We start from the raw sequence: 20580 nt of genomic DNA on the forward strand, positions 1-20580 counted from the left end.
TGCAATTCTCTTATGCCTACAAAATAGGCTTTCATCTATTTTAACGTTTATGATTTGTTCTGAGAGTTGAGGTCAATTATTTCGTTATGTCCCGTGCTGTTGAAGTGTATAAACTTATACACCCAATGTGACAATGGGTGACAGAAGTCACCTATCCCATAAACGATCTCAATATTTAAGAGTTTAACTTCATTTAATTTAATGATTTTACGGATTCAATATTTTGATAATTGTAAGAAAACACTCACTATTGCACTATAACAATGATACCAAATTGGTGATTTGAGTGCTAGTGGTTGAGTCATGGTTCATTGATTTGTTTGGCTTTTTAGTGATCATTAGGCTTATCTCAATTATTTGATTGATAAAAATTAGGGCAAAAAATATTTTTGAGGGATTCAAATGAGATGAAATTGGATGATATAATAAATATAATTAAAATTATTCAAATTAAAAATAAATGATATAATAATTATGCAATAATATAAATTTGTGATTAAAAAATAAATTTAGTTTACATAAAAATTAATAAATTTAACATAAATTATTATTATTTTATATTATATATTAATTTACAACTATAAATCATATACTTAATTCATATTATAAAGTTGCATCTATAAATCATTCATATAAGATCGCTTATCATTAATAAATAAATAAATATAATTTTTAATAGAGTATTATTAAAAAAAATCAATAAATAATTAAGTATGATTAATAAAAAATAAATAGTATTCACATTATCAAAAAAAGCAATGGGTTGTTGCGGCTTGTTAATAAATAATTATTATAAAAATTTAATACTCATTATAAAATTAAAACACACAAAATTTAAATTATTTATTAAGTTTAATTTAATATAGTGTTCCAAAATTTATTAAATTAATCTATTTAATATTTTAAATCATATAGGTTCAATAATTCGACCAACAGTTCTTATCAATTCATGCTAATTTGATACAGGCTGCTTTTTAAGATGAATCAAGCCGACGGTTCACGATCTAATTTTCAACGTTCAATATGACTCAAAAAATTATCTTACTTGATTTATAATTTGGACCGAATTGGCTCTACTTGAAATGAATAGATTTTATTATGGCTAATAATGAATTCAAATTAGGTCAAAATTATTAATTTAAAATTTATATGAAATTATTTTTACTCTAATTTGAATATGATCGCATTTGAAACATTCCAAAATTGAACATCACATAATTTTTTTGAAAAAGGCATATTCTTTTCTAAACAAAAAATAATTTTATATGTACACACAACTTCACATGATTGGTAGTTTCAAAGAAGAGGGGCTTTTTGGATTAATCATTTAAAATTTTATAATTTAGACACATTAATTAAATCCTTAGACACTTCATTAAAATTTATTTTTCATTATAAGTTCCTTGTTTAATGAAACAAAATTAAATTACATACATAGCTACACAAGTAAACCGTTAGAGGCTAATTTTATCTATATCCTTCCCTTATGTCTCCAATCCCCTCATCAACGAACAATTATTACGTCCGGTGACTGGACGTAGCTCTACGTGCAGTCACCACTAAGTTACTCGGTATTTGCTCGGTATTGCTTGGCAATAAGAAGAAATACCGCTATGTGAAGACCAATACCGAGTTTTTCTAAAAAAAACTCGGTATTGTTCTGTATTGCTTGGTATTACTCGGTATTGCTCGGTATTTGTCTTCACACAATGGTATTTCTCGTTATTGTCGAGCAAAACCGAAAAATACGTGATTTTGTGCATTCTACGTGGTGCGATCTCAGTGCCGGACGAACGTGGCTCTACGTTCATTCACCGGACCAAATAAAAATTTCTCATCAACAAGCACGATTTATGTGTTTTCTTGAAGAGTAGTGCTTAAAAAAATAAATAAAATTGGGTTTGCATAGTTTTTTCCGTCTCACCTCAACGAACTGTCATCATGACGTCAGTAACAAAGAAGAAGCCGAATCCCATTTAAACGAAAAACATGCTGTTTCCGTCAGAACGTGCCCACCACTCCGTTGCTCTAAACAGAAAGCATCATCAGGCTCAGATTGGCATTTGATAAATCACTTTCCATTTCTTACTACACAACAAAAGGACAGCTTGATACAGTTAGTAGAAGCATTATTTCTTTTTCATTTGACATTTAGGCCAATTAAGATAGCCAAAACTTATAATTAACATATTAAAATGAGATGCATATGTGATTATCTAATTGCTTAAATGATGAGTGCAATTTAAATGTGAGGGTTTCTCTTGAAATGTTGGCGAAAGAAGAAGAAGATGAAAAATTATAAACCACCTATTTGTGTATTTTAACTTTTCTTCTTTGCTTTCCTGTCTTTTGGCCCATTTGGCCTTTCTTTTTGTGTTTTCTTTTTTGTTAGTTGAGTGTTTATTGACTTTGTGATTTTTTGTTCTGAGGCTGGTTGTGTGTCTTGGATGCTTGTGGGTTCTTATACGATGTTGCAGTTGGGGTTATTGTTTCATTTTCCTACGTTTTGCCTGTTCTTTCCTTATCTCTTTTACAATTTACTATGGTAATTTGCTGCTTCTGTTGGTTCGGGCTGATTGTTGTTGTCATGCTGCTTGTGCCTTATGTGGTTCCTCTATTAGATGGCTTTAGGCCTTCTTGCTGGTTTGTTTATTTGGTTGTTTTCCTTATTTTTATTTTTGATTGTAATAGATTGAATTATCGACTCGTATGTTTTACTTTAAATGTTGTATTTTTATGGAGCCGAGGGTTCACTATAGACTTGTAATTTCTTTTTTATTTAATGCGTAAGACCCTCTATAAATTTTCCAAAAAAAAAAAAAAAAAAATAGATGCATTCTATATTGTCCAACCAGAATAAAGGTTGCCACCCAGGTAAGATCCAGCCTTATCTCTTAACAGCATCAAGAAAGGAACTCCATACTTTCTCTTTGCCTACTCTTCTCAGTTCTCCCACTCTCTATACCATTTGCCAGCAAGAAATGAGACATCTAAGGATTATTAATTAGAGGACTCTTTAATGATGCTCTCATTATTCGCATCAAATGATCATTGAGGCCTCTTGCAGTATAAATCTTATAATTAAATCATAGAATATAGTTTACTGTTTTAGCCGTGAAGGGTACGGGAGGAAACTGTAATTGGTACAGATGATTGTGATGGTATCATATGAAAACAAATATCGGTACCTATATTCCTTTCCTTTTTTAAGTTTTTTTTTTTTTTTGCTGTCATACTTTACTCCATTGACAAATGCTTGAAAATGTTCAACATATTTGTACATTAAATAGCCTCAACAAACGCAGCACTCAAGACAATTATCACACACATCAAAGACTCCATAATTCTTCGCTGTGTTAACTATGGATGAATTGGACACTAGACGGCGAGCACTGTCCGGTTTGTCTCTGTGTTTTTACTGTTCATGCTACGTTCTTACTATTCGCAGAAACAAAATCAGACGATTCTTCCTGTCTGGTGTCCACACAGAATAATCTCTCGGTAATTATGAACATGTAAGCAAAAACCAAACACAAACGGCGAGCGCTGACCGGTTTGTCTCTGCGCTTTTACTGTTCATGCTACGTTCTTACTATTCGCAGAAACAAAATCAGACGATTGTCCACACAGAATAATCTCTCGTTAATTATGAACATGTAAGCAAAAACCAAACAATGCTTGAGAATGTTCGATCATATTTGTGTTAAGCAAATTGAAGAGAGACGGCTATGGCTCCAAAAGGTATCTGAATTTGAACTCATATGGAAGCACTTGTATTGGCTGAGGAATTGCACTCTTCCTACCCATTTCAAGGCACTGAACTGCATCATTCCTTAGTTCTGTTGGCAGTTGCAGGCAAATCCAATCCATTAGAGACTCCATATCTTTTGCAAAATCAACGAGGTACCAATCCAAAAGCTTCGGTATTGCCAATCGGCTCGGCATTGAAACGCCAATCGCAGCTTGCAAGTAATCCCTCTTGCTGTCTTCAAGCTGCTGCTCTACTTGAGAAGCAGTGTAGATTCTCACCTATTATAAAATTAAAACATGCTACAACCATCACTGATTGAATTGTGAGCCGGAAGAATTTAGATGCACAAACTTTTCTGGAATCAATTTAAGGTATAGTGAAGGAGGAAAAAACAAATTAAATTTGGTCAACTTACCGCAGGGGAGGACCAACTTCCACATGAAAGAGCAAATGTGACCAATGGTTCAGGCCAATCTAATCCAAACATGCTCCACCTTGTCGCCTCCTCGCCTTTTAATCGCTTGGGTGAGGTCTGTAAAGTAGAATCAATTTTGATTATTTAGGCTTCCTTTGGGATTATTTTCTTAGTGCTTCTTAAAGCAGCTTTTTAGTACAAAAACTGTTTTAAGAAGTACTAAAAAAGACGTCCCAAACGAAACCTTAGTCGACAAAAATTTGTTTTTTGTCCGGTTTGGTCTTTCTTTGGTGGTTATTTCCCTTTGCTAGTTGGGTGGTTGTTGCCTTTGTAGTTTTTGGGTTGGGGTTGATTGTGTGCCGTGGATGCTTGTGGGATCTTATCCAAAGTTGCAGTGGGGGTTATTGGATCATTTTCCTCTATTTTAGTTGTCCTTTGCTTATCTTTTTTACAAGTTAATGTAGTATTTTGCTGCTTCTGTTGGTTGGGGTTGATTGTTGTTGTCGTGCCTTATGTGATTCCTCTATTAGATGGCTTTAGGCCTTCTTGATGATTTACTTATTTAGTTGCTTTCCTTGTTTTTCTCTTTTTATTATAATAGATTAAATCATGGGCTCGTAGGTTCTACTTTAAATTTTGTATTTTTATGGAGCCGAGGGTTTACTAAAGATTTATAATTTCTTTTTTATTTAATGCGTAGGACCCTCCTTAAATTTTCCAAAAATAAAAAGAGATGCATATGTATTCTATATTGTCCAACCAGAATAAAGGTTGCCACCCAGGTAAGATCCAGCCTTCTCCCATAACAGCATCAAGAAAGGGACTTAATACTTTCTCTTTGCCTACTCTTCTCCCACTCTCTATACCATTTGCCAGCAAGAAATGAGACATCTAAGGATTATTAATTAGAGGACTCTTTAATGATGCTCTCATTATTCGCATCAAATGATCATTGAGGCCTCTTGCAGTATAAATCTTATAATTAAATCATAGAATATAGTTTACTGTTTTAGCCGTGCAGGGTACGGGAGGAAACTGTAATTGGTACAGATGATTGTGATGGTATCATATGAAAACAAATATCGGTACCTACATTCCTTTCCTTTTTAAGTATTTTTTCTTTTTTGCTGTCATACTTTACTCCATTGACAAATGCTTGAAAATGTTCAACATATTTGTACATTAAATAGCCTCAACAAACGCAGCACTCAAGACAATTATCACACACATCAAAGACTCCATAATTCTTCGCTGTGTTAACTATGGATGAATTGGACACTAGACGGCGAGCACTGTCCGGTTTGTCTCTGTGTTTTTACTGTTCATGCTACGTTCTTACTATTCGCAGAAACAAAATCAGACGATTCTTCCTGTCTGGTGTCCACACAGAATAATCTCTCGGTAATTATGAACATGTAAGCAAAAACCAAACAATGCTTGAGAATGTTCGATCATATTTGTGTTAAGCAAATTGAAGAGAGACGGCTATGGCTCCAAAAGGTATCTGAATTTGAACTCATATGGAAGCACTTGTATTGGCTGAGGAATTGCACTCTTCCTACCTATTTCAAGGCACTGAACTGCATCATTCCTAAGTTCTGTTGGCAGTTGCAGGCAAATCCAATCCATTAGAGACTCCATATCTTTTGCAAAATCAACGAGGTACCAATCCAAAAGCTTCGGTATTGCCAATCGGCTCGGCGTTGAAACGCCAATCGCAGCTTGCAAGTAATCCCTCTTGCTGTCTTCAAGCTGCTGCTCTACTTGAGAAGCAGTGTAGACTCTCACCTAGTATAAAATTAGAACATGCTACAACCATCACTGATTGAATTGTAAGCCGGAAGCATTTAGATGCACAAACTTTTCTGGAATCAATTTAAGGTATAGTGAAGGAGGAAAAAACAAATTAAATTTGGTCAAATTACCGCAGGGGAGGACCAACTTCCACATGAAAGAGCAAATGTGACCAATGGTTCAGGCCAATCTAATCCAAACATGCTCCACCTTGTCGCCTCCTCGCCTTTTAATCGCTTGGGTGAGGTCTGTAAAGTAGAATCAATTTTGATTATTTAGGCTTCCTTTGAAATGATTTTTTTAGTGCTTCTCAAAGAAGTTTTTTAGTACAAAAACTGTTTTAAGAAGTACTAAAAAAGACGTCCCAAACGAAACCTTAGTCGACAAAAATTTGAAGCAAATGATACAAGGCCCACTCACATGCTTCCAATAGTAAGGCAATCTAAGTATGAAGTGCTCGATAATCATTGCACTGAACAAATGCCCACCAACATTTACTATTGCCTGAATAACAAGAGGAAAAGAGCTGTTGTTAGAGATTGATTCTGTCAAGAATAGCTATGATATGTCGAGAAAGAAGGTAAGATACCTTCGGCATCAGCGCGATTACCATCTCTGGTGTAGTAGGTATACCATTCTCGAGAAAAGCCTGGAAAACAACAAGGATTTCATGAACTGCTTTACTATTATGTCAAATTATAAATGTTCAAACTGAAACAATCTACAGAGATGAAGCAAATAGTATTGAACAAATATGAAAGAATAAGCTTACATTCATCATGCATGAATTATAAACATTAATCCAGAATGCAAGCTTTTGCTGTTGAGTAAGCTCTGATATAAAAACAGATGCAAGCTTCCCGAGTAGTAGCCTAAATTGAATTAAAATTCTTACGAAAATGAGGAGAAAAGAAATCATTTTATCCATTAAAAAAAACTCACTTTAGTTTTTGAGAACGAATCGCAAATTCTGAGATAAGATTTGTATCAATTGAGCTTGAATCCAAAACATGAAGATGTTTGTATGGGCCAATGTCTCTCCATCCAAATTCTTTGCAAATACCATAAGGGTCCTGAAAGTCTACATCCTTTGAAGTGCCAGAAGTGCCTGATACTGATCGACACATCTCATTCTGTGCTAAAATGCTTAAGAGGCATCTCAAGATCTCCTCTGACAACTTGTTTGCATCACTTATCTCTTCACACGCCTTCTCATTAGAACTACCTTGAATGCGAGGAGCTTGTTGTCTCTCCTTGTCAGTTTCGTGGCATTCCGGCTGTGGAATGAAACAAGCAACAAAATCGCTATGAATTCACAAACAGTACAATTTACCATAATTAACAGTTTTGACAAGAGGTTCACGGTAACTAGTTCACCTGAGAATCCAGAATTCTTGATCCCGAAGCTTTCTTCACAAATGATTGCTTGACATTCATGGCAGTATTTATACTCGACTGATTTTCTTTTCCCCTATGGTCTTCAGCAAATGAAGAAATGAGTTTCTTAGGAATCTGTTTTCCATTCGAGAACCGAGTAGAGGAAGACAGGTTGAGATATCCATCGGAAGACCACCGCATTGAAGACGAATTGTAGCTGATTGAAGGATTAGAATCAGTTAAAAGAGAGGGAGCTTTGTACTGCTCTGAATTCTTTGCATTCTGTGATGGGAATCCAACATGGCACATTTCCACTCCATTTTCCATGTTTGTTTTGGTTGAAGAAATGTAGATGGCCTCCTGGTAGAGACCTTGCCTAAAATTCAGTACTTGGGCTTCCAGCTTAACCACCTCCTCCTCTAACACAGCAACTTCAGCAAGAAGCTCTAAGGTCTTGAGATAAAGGAAAGAATAGAAATTCAGAGTTAATTTTCTTGAACATGAAAAGAATGCCAAAGTAAACTTGTTGAATGCATTTACTTGTGAAGGGAGAAAAGGAGGGAGGCGAGAAAGAGCACCCAATGGCCTTGTAAAAGCTCTCTCCAAGGCTCTGTGGACATTCTCTTCATGCTTAAGCTTCTTCCTCAGCTTATCAACCTGCAATTTATTTTAGTTGGAAGAGAACTGTAAATAGAAGCTCATATATTGAAAAGGGTGGAATTGCAAGCCGGAATGAATCAAGAAAAGTATACATCTTGTAGCAGAGCAATTTTCCTTTCCCTCCTCCACATGCTTCGTTTTGGGCCATTGTAGGAATCTTTTAATTCGCACCTATCCGACGCCTCCGACTTCCTCTCCTCCATCTTCTTCACGGAAAGCGATTTACAGAAGAAAGTTGCATTAGTAAAGATTGTTTGCTGGTTAACGAAGGAAGATAGACAGTTTCTCAAAATACCTCGCTTTCTTTCTGATTTGAGTTGCTCTCGTTGTCCGCATGGGAGGAGATTGAAATCGAAGCACCCATTGTATGCTGGATTGAAATGGAAGAGTTTCCTCCCTGAAAAAGAGAGAGAGGCAACTTGAGAAGAAAATGGGACAATTCTAAAACAAATACTTATGGAAACACTAACATGAAGTGCTAAGAAACCGACAGTTGTGAAAAAATAATAATAAAATAAAAGGAAGAACGAGAAAGGTTTTAGAAAAATCCACCCCCTCCATAAATCAAGCACAGCACCTACTTTCGAGAAGGAATTGAATTCAATAACACAAAGCAGTCAATCGAAGCACAAGAAAACCACAAACCCATATCAAATTTCAATAAAATTCCGAACTTTTGGTGGTCGAGAACACCGAGACAGAGAGGAAAGCAATAACCCTCTCTTATTTCTGCCAAAAAGTCCTTACTTTATCGTGCTTCGATGCTGCTTTCATGGTTTGCTCTGCAATCCATACTCCGGAATTCATCTCCTCTCCTCCGCCTCGTCCTGCTCCTCGCGACCGCTCTATTAAACAAAAAAGAACCAGTCCTATAGGAAGAAAGTGAAAGTGCGAAAAAGCTGCAATTCTTAACAAACCATCCCGAGTCCCCATAACCATTACAGTATAGTTTGCACTGACTTGCCTGTCACAGAGAATGACGAGACGGACTATCAAGAAAATCCATGAAGTTAAAAGATATCAGCCTTCAAACCCTGTCGATGATACGGAAATTTCTTTGGAGCATTTTTTGGTGTAAAATTTAATTCTCTTCACATGAACTATCTTAGGATTCCTCTGACAACAAGGAGACTTCTTGTCAAAGATTATAATGTTTTGATTGATATGCTTAATGATTAGTTTGTTGGCTGGAAATTCAAATTGATTTCTATGGCTAGCTAGAAGATTAATTCCAGCTATTGGTTCCTGATTTGAATTTCAAATCCTATTAGCTTAGATCGGACTCAATCCAAAATTGTCTTCAACAAGATTACTACCAATCCTATTAGTTGGTTTTCTCCCCTTTAATTTTACATAATGCTGTTTACAAAAATGAAAATTATTATAAAACTTTTATTTACTTCTAACTTTTTTTTTTCTCATTGGTGTTATGTTTGCTTTGAGTTTGGTAATTTATCTTATCATTGAAGGAATCCCAATCTATAGATCCATTATCAAAAAATTATCTTGACCGGGAATGAATCTAGAGGCAAAATCAAGTTGGAATCTTCCGAAATTAAAATTGGGACCATCCGAACTCCGATTTCAGCAAACTTATAGTCAAATTGAATGTCTCGGAAATACGAACCCAACGACACCAAATTTGACTCAATCTGAGCCCAAATGGGTTCAAATAGAGGACCCAAAGCATTTTTGGAAGGTTCAAACCACAATTTGGATTACCAAATGATTTTCAAATGTGACATGCTTATAATCAAATCGAGCGGCTTGAAGAGACAAATCCAACGAGCCCAAGATCGTGGAATTATGACATCGTTGAGACCTTCAAATGTTTAACAAATAGACCACGATGAAGGGATTCAATATCAACCGTCCATCCAAACAACTCCCCATGTACCCTTAATCTTCCTCCTATTTACGGGTCATGCCACTCTATGAAATATATAAATAGACTCCTCCTTCCTCTTGAAAAGGGACACCTAAGCCTAAGGAGAAAAGAGAGAGATCGGAAATCACTCTTGCCTCCTTGCCTCCTGGACCACCGTTTGGAGTTCCGCGGGACCACCATCTGAGGCCTCGAGCTCCGCCGAACCACCACTTGAGGCCCTGAGCTATGTCGGACCACCATATGAGGCCCTCAGTTCCACCGAAACACCACTTGAGGCCCTGAGCTCCGCCGGATCATTACTTGACGCCTGAAGTTATGCCGGACCATCACTTGAGGCCCTGAGTTCCGTCAGACCACCACTTAAGGCCCTAAGCTCTGCCGAACCACAACTTGAGGCTCTGAGTTTTTTCGGACCACCACCTGAGGCCCGAAGTTCCGCCTGACCACCACCTGAGGCCCGAACTTCCGCCTGACCACCACTTGAGGCCCAGAGTTCTGCCATACCACCACTTCAGGCCCAAACTTCTTTCAGACCACCACCTGAGGCACGAATTTCTGCCGGACCACCACTTGAGGCCTGCAATTCTGCTGGACCACCACCTGAGGCCCAGATTTCTGTCGGACCACCACCTGAGGCCTGGACTTCCACCAGACCACCACCTTATGCCCAAACTTTTGTCGGACCACCTCCTCATGCCTAAACTTTGGCCAGACCACCACTTAAGGCCCAAATTTCTATCGGACAACCACCTCAGGCTCAGAATTTTGACAGACTACCACCTGAGAGCCGTACTTCTGTAGAACCACCACCTGAGGCCCCGACTTCCATCGGACCATCGCCTGAGGCTCGTACTTTCGTCAAAAGACCACCTTAGGCCCGGACTTCCGTCGGACCACCACCTGAGGTCTACAGTTCTACCTGACCACCACCTGAGGCCTGAACTTCTACCGGACCAGCACCTGAGGCCCGATCTTCTGCCAAACTAGCACCTAAGGCCCAGAGTTTTGTCAGACCGCTGCTTGAAGCCTAGACTTCTATCGGACAACTAGCTGAGGCCCGAAGTTCCGCTGGACCACTACCTAACTCCAGAGTTCTGCCGGACCACCACTTGACGACCGAAGTTCTGCCAAACCATCACTTGGCGCCCAGAGTTTTTACTAGACCACCATTTGATGTCGGACTTCTGTCGGACCACTGTCCGAATTTTCAAGTAGCACCAAATTCTATGAGTCCACCAAATGATGCTGGACTTTCATCCTTGTTTGTCACTAGATTTTAACCATACAGTTGGCATTTGTAATATGATCACCCTCAAGGATGAGTCTGCCTACTGTAATCTACTCGAATTCTAGTATAATTATTTTCAACTGGCCAGGCCCCGTGTTTTTTTCTCTTTCTAGGATTTTTCATGTAAAAAATCTTGAGTTCTCTATGTTTGAGATGGATATCCATATAATGCTAAGATGTAAGATTTTAACTCTATCGCCATGCATACTCTAGCCCGCAACAATAGCCTTTTAAATGTGTCATCGGCTAACCTTTTTCTATTAATGATGTCTCGATTATTACCTTAATTAGTGATTCCTGGTTTAATGGAAGATAACGTAATAGAATCGTGTGCGTTAATTCTCACTGATGTTCATCCTTCCAACTGATCTTCCCAAACAAATTTGTTCTGCTTTATCTATATCAGAAATGTTAATATTTCACGAATTTGCTCTACTTGCCTTAACCTATCAAGCAAAATAATGCTTAATTAAAATAGCACTTCCAAAATTTTATCAAATTAAAAATATCATAATGTATTGTTAGTTATGTGTGAAATCTGATTGTGACGATCAATCAAGTTGTATTATTGACTCATTCCTCAATTTTGTCGATCAAGCTCGTCAGGAGGTTGCGGCGGATCCTCCCCCTACTTGGGTTTGGGGGCCTTGCATCAAATTTTATTTTATTTTTTATAGGTATATTGAGTTGCCGTGCTATGAATTAGGGCGCTACAAAACTGTTGTAATAACCCATAATTTTATGAAATGAATTTATTCTGAAATATAAAAATTTTGTGCATCAATGTTGCGACATTGTGTTTGAAGTCTATGTTTTATGGCGACTCTAGATTCAACATGCAATGCAGCAACACTATTGTTCGTGGAGCCGTGGTGCTGGATAATGAATAATATTTTAATGTATTTAACATAAATATCCCTCACCACTCAAGCCATTCCAACCTCGCTTGGTTGCCTTATCGGGGAATGAAAAAAGGAGAAGAAGAGATGGGAGAGAGGAGAGATAGAGAGACAGGAGAGAAGATATCTTCCGGGACTTTTTCATCCGTCACTTTTATTACGAATTTTTTTTTATCATTGTAAGTGGCATCTGCTCTACTTATGTTTTCAATTATTCTAAGTTTAGTTCATTTTCTCCCTCCTGAAATTGATAAAAAAGTACCCTCCTGAAATTGATAAAAAAAGTAATCTCTCTTTATAACGAACTTTCTATGTATAACTTTAATATATGATAGACATCTTTATTCTAAATGTTTTAATTGGTTTATATGATAATTTCGTCGATCAGTATATATATATATATATATTATCTGAAATTAGTAGGAAAATATTTAGTGCAAAATGGTTAGAAACAAATGTGCTGAATTTGGACTTGAGATACATGATATACATATGATTATTTTTTATTTAGCAAAACATGCATTTTAACATAATACATACATACTGATGAGTATACTAAATTGATTTACATGTATTTATAATTGCATAAGATATGCATGTACAAGATATTTGTTATTATAATATACATGATATGAAATGCATGTAAAAAAAGTCTAGGTTGGCTATAAATAACTTTGTGTTAGAAATAATATGCTTTGCTCATATATCTATTCTGGATTACTCTATTTTGTGTTGGATCTAAATAACTATATGTTGGAAATCATATGCTCTACTATGGCAATTATATCTTTGTCCTAGATTATTCAATTCTATGTTAGCTCTGAATAACTCTATGTTGGAATTACTTTGATATGCTCTACTTCTAAGAAGTTGGAAGATGGTAAATGAGAGTTATAAGTGGACAATCATATATGTGTATTTTTACATTCATATTGATATGTGAGCTTAACCTAATATTTTATACATATATTATGGATACTAGATGACTAGCAAAACCAATGACAAATGTGATAGATTGATAATACATATGTTCGATAAGATCAATGACTGATGACATATATGACAGATGACTATATAATAGATGATTGATATGACAAATGTGATAGACATATAATAGATATGACCAATAAATTAAGCTTATGATAGATAAGACGCACGATTGATATGACCAATAAGAGATATGACAAATATGATATATGGATGATGGATATGATTGATAAGACAGATGACTGATGATAGATATGATTGATAAGAGATACGATAGATGTGCTAGACATGTGATATATATGATGAATAATATCGATGATGGATGTGATAAACTGATGATGGAGAGATAAGATCGATGACACATGATAAATGATATACGATGATTGATTGACTGATGATATTGATTGATTGCTTGATGTGATTGGTTGAATGATATAAGAGACATGATTGATATGTAGCTAAACTGATATGATATTGATATGAATATATGATATATGACACATATGATAGGATTGATCCACTTGATGCTGGAATGACAAGAATGTGTACGAAAAATGACTATTTAAATGAATATGATTTTTCATACAAATATTATTTTTGTTGTGTGCATTAATTTCAACTATAAATACATGTTATTTGTTAGGCTATGTGTTCATTATGTGATTTTTACATATTTTTAAGCAAGTGAAGTTGATTTGAGCAGCTCGCTTAAACTTTCCTTTTGCATGTCTATCTTTCGCTCTTTTTGCAATCATGTTGTAATTGTAGTGATGAATCATTGCTAGTTGCATATCATGGCTATTGCATATTATTTTGGGCATTTATCAAGGTATAAGTATTGAATGAATAGAAATGTAATTATGTTTTTGCTATTTATATTTTCTGAATGCAATTTGTAAGCTCTGGTTGTTAATTGTGATGATAAAAGATTCAATTCTTTCCAATTTAGATTCTCTAGCATTAAAACTATACACCATTGCCCTACAACGTCGAAGATTGCAGTGTAGCTACACTGTATATTTGACTTAGTGACAGAGGAGCACTGCATGTCACTCTAAACCTAGTGTAATTTAAGCGTGACAATTTGTCTATTCTGTGAAGAGAACGAAGAGTGAAGTGAGACAATGTGTGTGTGTGTGTGTGAGAGAGAGAGAGAGAGAGAGAGAGAGAGAGAGAGAGAGAGTGTGAGATTTGTATAATTTCTTCATATTTCATAATGAATTCATTGGTGCGGTGTGACTACATTCATTACAGAAAAATCAATTATTACCGGCGGCATTTTCCGGCGGTTTTTTTATTTAAGTCGGAATGCCGTCGGAAAATAGTCCGCCGGTAATTGACGATTTTCCTGTAGTGATGGTTTCCTCTTGATATCGATTTTTTCATATTAAATCCTAATGGCCATTTATGTTATTTTCTTTTTTTGCTTATTTCGTTGCTTGATTTACTTCCAACAAATATTAAATATTTATAGTCGGAAGATTATTATTATAATATATTTTCTTACTATTTATTTATTTTCATTTATTTCACTCTTCTATTACCTATATAAGATCACTCTTATATTAACATATTATTCATTTCAATAAAAGTCACTACAATTCGGTTTATTCTTTAAAAATTCATTTATTTTTCTTGAAACTAATATTTACATTTTTTTTCTCGATAAAAAGATATTCCTTTGTAAGGCTGCAAGCGAACCAAACGTTCAACGAGCTACTCATTGTTCGGTTCGATTAAAACTCGTTTGCGATCGTTTAATTAATTAAACAAACAAATTTGAACAATATTTTAAATACTCAATTCTTAAATAAACAAACTTGAACACTAATGCGTTCGGGATCATTAATGTTCGCGAACAACATCATTTGAAGTTCGTGAACAAACTTAACATTAAGCTCGATAAGAAGCTTGATAAAAGCTCGATTTGTGTTCGATTTTGAACACGTGAATAAGCTCGATAAAAATAATTAATATTTGACTATAGAATTAATAAATATAAATAATCATTACCTTTGTTACATAGACAATTGCTTTAATTTTATTATAAATGTGTTTGTTCATAGATATATTCATGAACGTGTTTGTTTGATAGTTAAAAAAATTCGTTAAATATGTTCGCGAACAAGTTTGATAAACACTAAACGAACGAACATGAACCGAACATGAACACTCCTTAATTTAAATGAACCAAACATGAACACAAATGCTAAAGCTCGAATAAACATGAACCAAACATTAACAAGCTGATATTAAATGAACACAAATATGAACCCTCACATACTCGGTTCGTTTGCAGCCCTATTCCTTTGGCTATATATTTTTACTTCAAATTAAGTTTGTTCTCTTTTATATATATTTTGAAGTTTTGCAGCTCTTAGATCTATCTTAAAATTACTGAAAATTTGATATTAAGAGGTTTCACTGTTCAAAGTACTTATGTTATATGCTTTTTTGAGTCTTAAATCATCCTCATCTCTTTTTTGTACGTAGATATGCGACATGTTAATTAAAAAAATTTGTAGCTAATGAGAACTATTTTTTTATTTGTGCTTCTCTATTCAATTTTCAGAAGTAGGCTCTTCTCAAGATATATCTCGTTGTTGTGGCTAATTTATGTTTTATTTGTGTTATTCTTTTTTATTATTTTTTAAAGCAACTTTCTCGTACTAAAATTTTGAAATAAAAATTTTTGCACTAGGAAGTTATTTTAAAAAGTAATAACAAATTTTTCCCAAATGAAACCAAAAGCTTTATTTGTGATAGTTTTCTTACTACTTTCTAAGATAAATTTTTTAGAACAAGAAATTTTTTGCACTAAAAAACTACTTTAGAAAGCAAAAAAAAAAAAAAAGCTATCCCAAATAAAGCCTAAATCTTATATATTAGAAGTCAATCGAAATAAATAAGATAAAAACATTTGCAAAAAAGACGCCAAAATTTTTGTTGAAAATCCAAAAAATAATAAAAATAACGGAGTTAACACCAAACCAATAAATCTATCATCAAAATGAGGAAATTTTTTTATAAATTTTTACTCTATTCTCTTGCTGCCTTCACACTCTTTCACATATCAGAACATAACTGTTATACTATTAAACCATAACTTGGCATGCATAATTGAGATCTAAATCAACAATATAACTCTATTGATCAGCACAAATCAAACTCTACAAATGACTCACAATGTGGCATGGGAGAAATTATTACGTGTGAATGTCGAATTTCGAAGGCCAATCAAAATATGTCATATCACCCAATATATAATTGTGTATTGTTCTAGTACATAGATGTGTATCAATACACAGTTATATATTGCTGACGTGACGGACTCTGATTGGTCTCCAAATGCCATTTAGTATTTCTAAGTAATAATTTCGTGTGGTAGGGACGGTTTACTTGGTTTGAAATTTGGTTTGATTTCTATTCACTGCGGCTCTTTTGTTTTCTGGCAGGATGGACAATTTGACTTTATAACTAATTTCATATAATTGTGAATTTTCTTATTTTAATTAATTTATAAGTAATTAAAGCTCTAAAATGCAATTGTCATCAGCTAAGCAATTAAAAATTATAAAATTGGTTGTCTGAAAAGCTGTCTAAATTGTTGTTTTTAAAAGAATTTTTTTGTATCATATTATTTGACTTTTTAACTGAATGGTTTTTTATGTTAATTTTTTTTTTTCATTTTCTTGTGTTTTTTTTTTAATTGAAAGAATGGCATTTACTCCTTAATTAATTGAACAAATTTCAATCTAATTTAAAAAGCTTAACAATTAAACGAAAGCGCTTTAATATTTAACAAGTTGCCGATTTAAATTTAATAGTGCTGACACTGTACATATTTGATATTAGTTTATTTACATTTATCATTTTATAAAAATATATCAAACTTCATCTTAAATATTTTAGGCCGAGCACGTTAAAAAAATATTAAATTGACAAATGCTATTATTGGTCAACATATTATGTAACTTTATTTAATTTTAGTTTTTTTTTACTTGAATATAAAAACATTTAAAATTATGTTTTCACCAAAATCACCTTAATCAACACGAAATTTGTCTTGATCAAACATGAATCTCAAGGCATATTTAAATTGGAAATTTCTAAAATTAAATTTGGGACCATATGACGTCTGATTACATAAAACTTATAGTCAAACTGAAGATCTCGATGAGATAAACCAAACGACAGTAAAATTGGTATAATCTAAGCCCAAATGAGCTATATCAATGGCTGGAAGCATATTTGGAAGCTTCAGGATAGTAATTAGATAATCAAATGATCTCCAAATATAACATGTTTATAGTTGAATCACGAGGCTCGACAAGACAAATCTAATTAGTCTAAGATCGCTTTTTCTAACTTCATTAATGCACTTAAATGCTAAACAAACACTTTATAATCAAGGGGATCAATACAAGCTATCTGATGGAGTGCTCCATATTTGCTCTAAGATTTTCTAGTATTTATGGGGCATGTCACTCCCTAAAATCCTAAATTATCTACAGGGGGATATTGGGGCATGTGGTTAGAGATTTAAGAGAGCGTTAGAGCTTGAAGAAACTTGAAGCTCTACTCAAGCACCATCGCTAAAGAACCCTCGCTGCTTGACCATCATTTATAGACTTTCAATAGATGTACACCTAGCCACCGACGGGGTACCTCCTCGTAAACATCCTCATCAGGCTTTTATTGGCCTATCATTGTTATACATCCACTCTAGTTGCCAAACACTGCTTTGAAACTCCGTCTAACCATCGTCCCCTGGTCTCCACTCGACCACCACCATCCAACCTTTGTCACTCGCCAACTATGACCGTTCTGACATTTGTCGCCCACTGATTACTATCCCTCCGACCTCCATTCCCCGACAATGATTTCCCTTACCATTGTTTCCTTACTACTATCCCTTTGACCTTTGTGTCTAGCTGACTATAATCTTTTTTTCCTTCCTCACCCGACTAAGGTCCCCCCAACCTTCATCATCCGACTACGCTCCCTCCATTGTCCGCTTTGGTTCCTTTGACCTTTGTCACTTCTCGATTACGGTCCCCCACCGACTACGGTTTTTGGGACCGCCTTAACCCACCAACTACGGTCCTTGGACCACCGTTGTCCGACAACAGTCACTTCATCCATAGTCACTCGACTATGATCTTTCTGTCATCTATCGCCTGCAGACTTAGACCCTCTGACCATTATCGTGCAACTATAGTCCCTTCGACCACCATCACATGACTACGGTCCCTTCAACCTCAATTGCTCGTATACCATCCCTATGACCACCGCCGCCCACCTATGTTCCCTTTTAATGTCATCTCCCAAACTATGGTTCCTTCAGCCTCCATCACTCGACTTTGGCTACGGCAACCTCCATCGCCCAACTACAACCCCTATAAGCTCCATCGCTCAACTATGGTCTCTTCAATCTTTGTCACCCAATTATATCCCTCTGACCTCTGTCGCCCAATTATTGTTCGTTTGACCACCACCACCTGAACATGGCCTCTCCATCCTCTATTACACGAATATGGCCCTCCAACCTCAGTCTCCCAACTATGGTCCCTCCAACCTCAGTTGCCGAAATATGGTCCCTCCAACTGTTGTCATATGACTTTAGTCTTGCTGACCAAATGAACAGACCTACAATCTCTTAAGAAAACATCCCATTGAATTCTTTCATCTCCAACTACTTAATATGATTTATACAATGTATATTTGTTATGTTGTGCCAACACCTTCCCTCAAAGAAGGGCATCTCTTAATTGTAACCAACGAAAAGTATTAGTGAAATCATTTTAGTTGGGTAAGACCCCATTGTTTTTTCCCTTTTAGGGTTTGCCACATAAAAATTCTAGTGTCTCTTATGACTTTGACACCCCACTGTCTCCTATAAGTGTATGTTGGATCATCGTAAAAAAATAGAATGTTAAATTATCTATATCTCTCTACCGCCGCGAATGCTCTGCCCACGACAATGCTATTGAATCATTCCCATTTTTCATGAATAATTATGAATACTTTAGCGTTAGATAATGATGTTGTAAATTTTAAGTCTAAATATTTTTTTTTTATTTTTTATTTTTAATTTTATTTTGTTCATACATCGTTTGCTTTATTTTGTAGTGTCGTAAGCTTGCAATTGAGCCAAATAATAATTTATTCAGGCTCTGTTTGTCTCTATGATTTATAAATATATATTAAGCTGAATATGAACAATTTCCAGACTTTTAATAAGAAAGGAAATTTTCTATACTTTTGTAATATATATATTTAATGGTTTTTAATGATAAAAATAATGCACGAGTTAATGAACTTCACATAAGTTAATATTTATATATTGAGTTCTTATGAACATGATTGCATGATCTCTTATTTAATTAACGAGATAAGAAAACCTTTGTTAACAGTTGTCTTATATGGGAGTTCAGCAGTTATTGAGTCAAAGCCAAGCTGTTTTGGACTTCTAGTTTTTTAGATAATCTAAGAGTAAGTAGATGCTATATAAATAAAACAATATTAATAATAAATGATATATATTTTGTGTATCGTGCTTAGATTATGGTTTCGTTTGGGACGATTTTTTTATAGTTTCTTATAGCAATGTTTTAGTACAAAAATTAAAAACGGCAAGCCTACCCAAACGAAGCCTAATATGCTTTCATCAATTTATTAGTGTGAATTAATGAATTAAAGGAATGCTCTTTTTGTAAATATGCTAGTCTTAGTAATTTTTGAAGTATTTTTAGTTGGCTTAAGACAATGCTTGCCACCGCCTGTCGTCAGGTAGCCACCACCGCCAGCCACCAGCACCGTTGACCACTATTTTTGTGCACTCTACATTATATTTATTTTACTTCGCATATGTACCACTACTTGCTTTGAAGATACTTGGTTTTATTTTATTTTATAAAGTTAATTTGATTATCGAAAATGATCAAACAAAAACTTTCTGTAGATAAAAATTTTAAATTCATCCATATTGTTACGTCATCATGAAATTACTTGATCGGGCACGAATCTCGGCGCAAAAATCAAGTTGGAAACTTCATGAATTAAATTCGGGAGCATCTGAACTCCGATTTCAGCGAGCTTATAGTCAAACTGAGCGTCTCGGAAATACGAACCCAACGACACCAAATTGACCTCAATCCGAGCCCAAATGAGCCAAAATCAAGCACCCGAAGCGCTGTTGGAAAGCTCGTACCACAATTTGAGTTACCAAATGGTCACCGATTTTAACGAGCTTATAGTCGAATCGAACGGCTCGACGAGACGAATCCAACGAGCCCAAGATCGCCGGATTCTAACATCACTAAGGCTTTCAAATGGCTGACGAACAGTGTATGATCAAGGGATTCAATATCAGCCGTCCATTCAACCACTCCCTATTCGCCCGTAATCTCACACCTATTTACAAGCAATGCCACTCCTCAAAAATTATAAATAGACCCCTCATTTCTCATAAGAGGGGACCCAAGTAAGAAAAAGAGAAGAAGAAGAGAAGGGGAAGGA

General features: G+C 35.2%; 2 protein-coding genes across 2 annotated transcripts; both read right to left on the reverse strand.

The window, feature by feature from the left end:
• Nucleotides 1-3640: 3640 nt before the first annotated feature.
• On the reverse strand, nt 3641-4238 carry LOC110115469. Its single transcript, XM_020848715.2, has 2 exons — nt 4167-4238; nt 3641-4029 (listed from the first exon to the last, which is right to left on the reverse strand). The coding sequence occupies exons 1-2, from the start codon at nt 4236-4238 to the stop codon at nt 3727-3729; spliced, it is 375 nt and encodes a 124-aa protein (XP_020704374.2). The 3' UTR covers nt 3641-3726.
• Nucleotides 4239-5592: 1354 nt separating this feature from the next.
• On the reverse strand, nt 5593-8858 carry LOC110115468. Its single transcript, XM_020848714.2, has 11 exons — nt 8745-8858; nt 8293-8394; nt 8090-8200; nt 7878-7994; nt 7338-7790; nt 6903-7237; nt 6733-6832; nt 6550-6609; nt 6381-6464; nt 6092-6208; nt 5593-5954 (listed from the first exon to the last, which is right to left on the reverse strand). The coding sequence occupies exons 1-11, from the start codon at nt 8802-8804 to the stop codon at nt 5652-5654; spliced, it is 1842 nt and encodes a 613-aa protein (XP_020704373.2). The 5' UTR covers nt 8805-8858; the 3' UTR covers nt 5593-5651.
• Nucleotides 8859-20580: the final 11722 nt, after the last annotated feature.

Source organism: Dendrobium catenatum, unplaced genomic scaffold, assembly GCF_001605985.2.
Source record: "Dendrobium catenatum unplaced genomic scaffold, ASM160598v2 fragScaff_scaffold_1483, whole genome shotgun sequence".
NCBI classification, from domain to species: Eukaryota; Viridiplantae; Streptophyta; class Magnoliopsida; order Asparagales; family Orchidaceae; genus Dendrobium; species Dendrobium catenatum.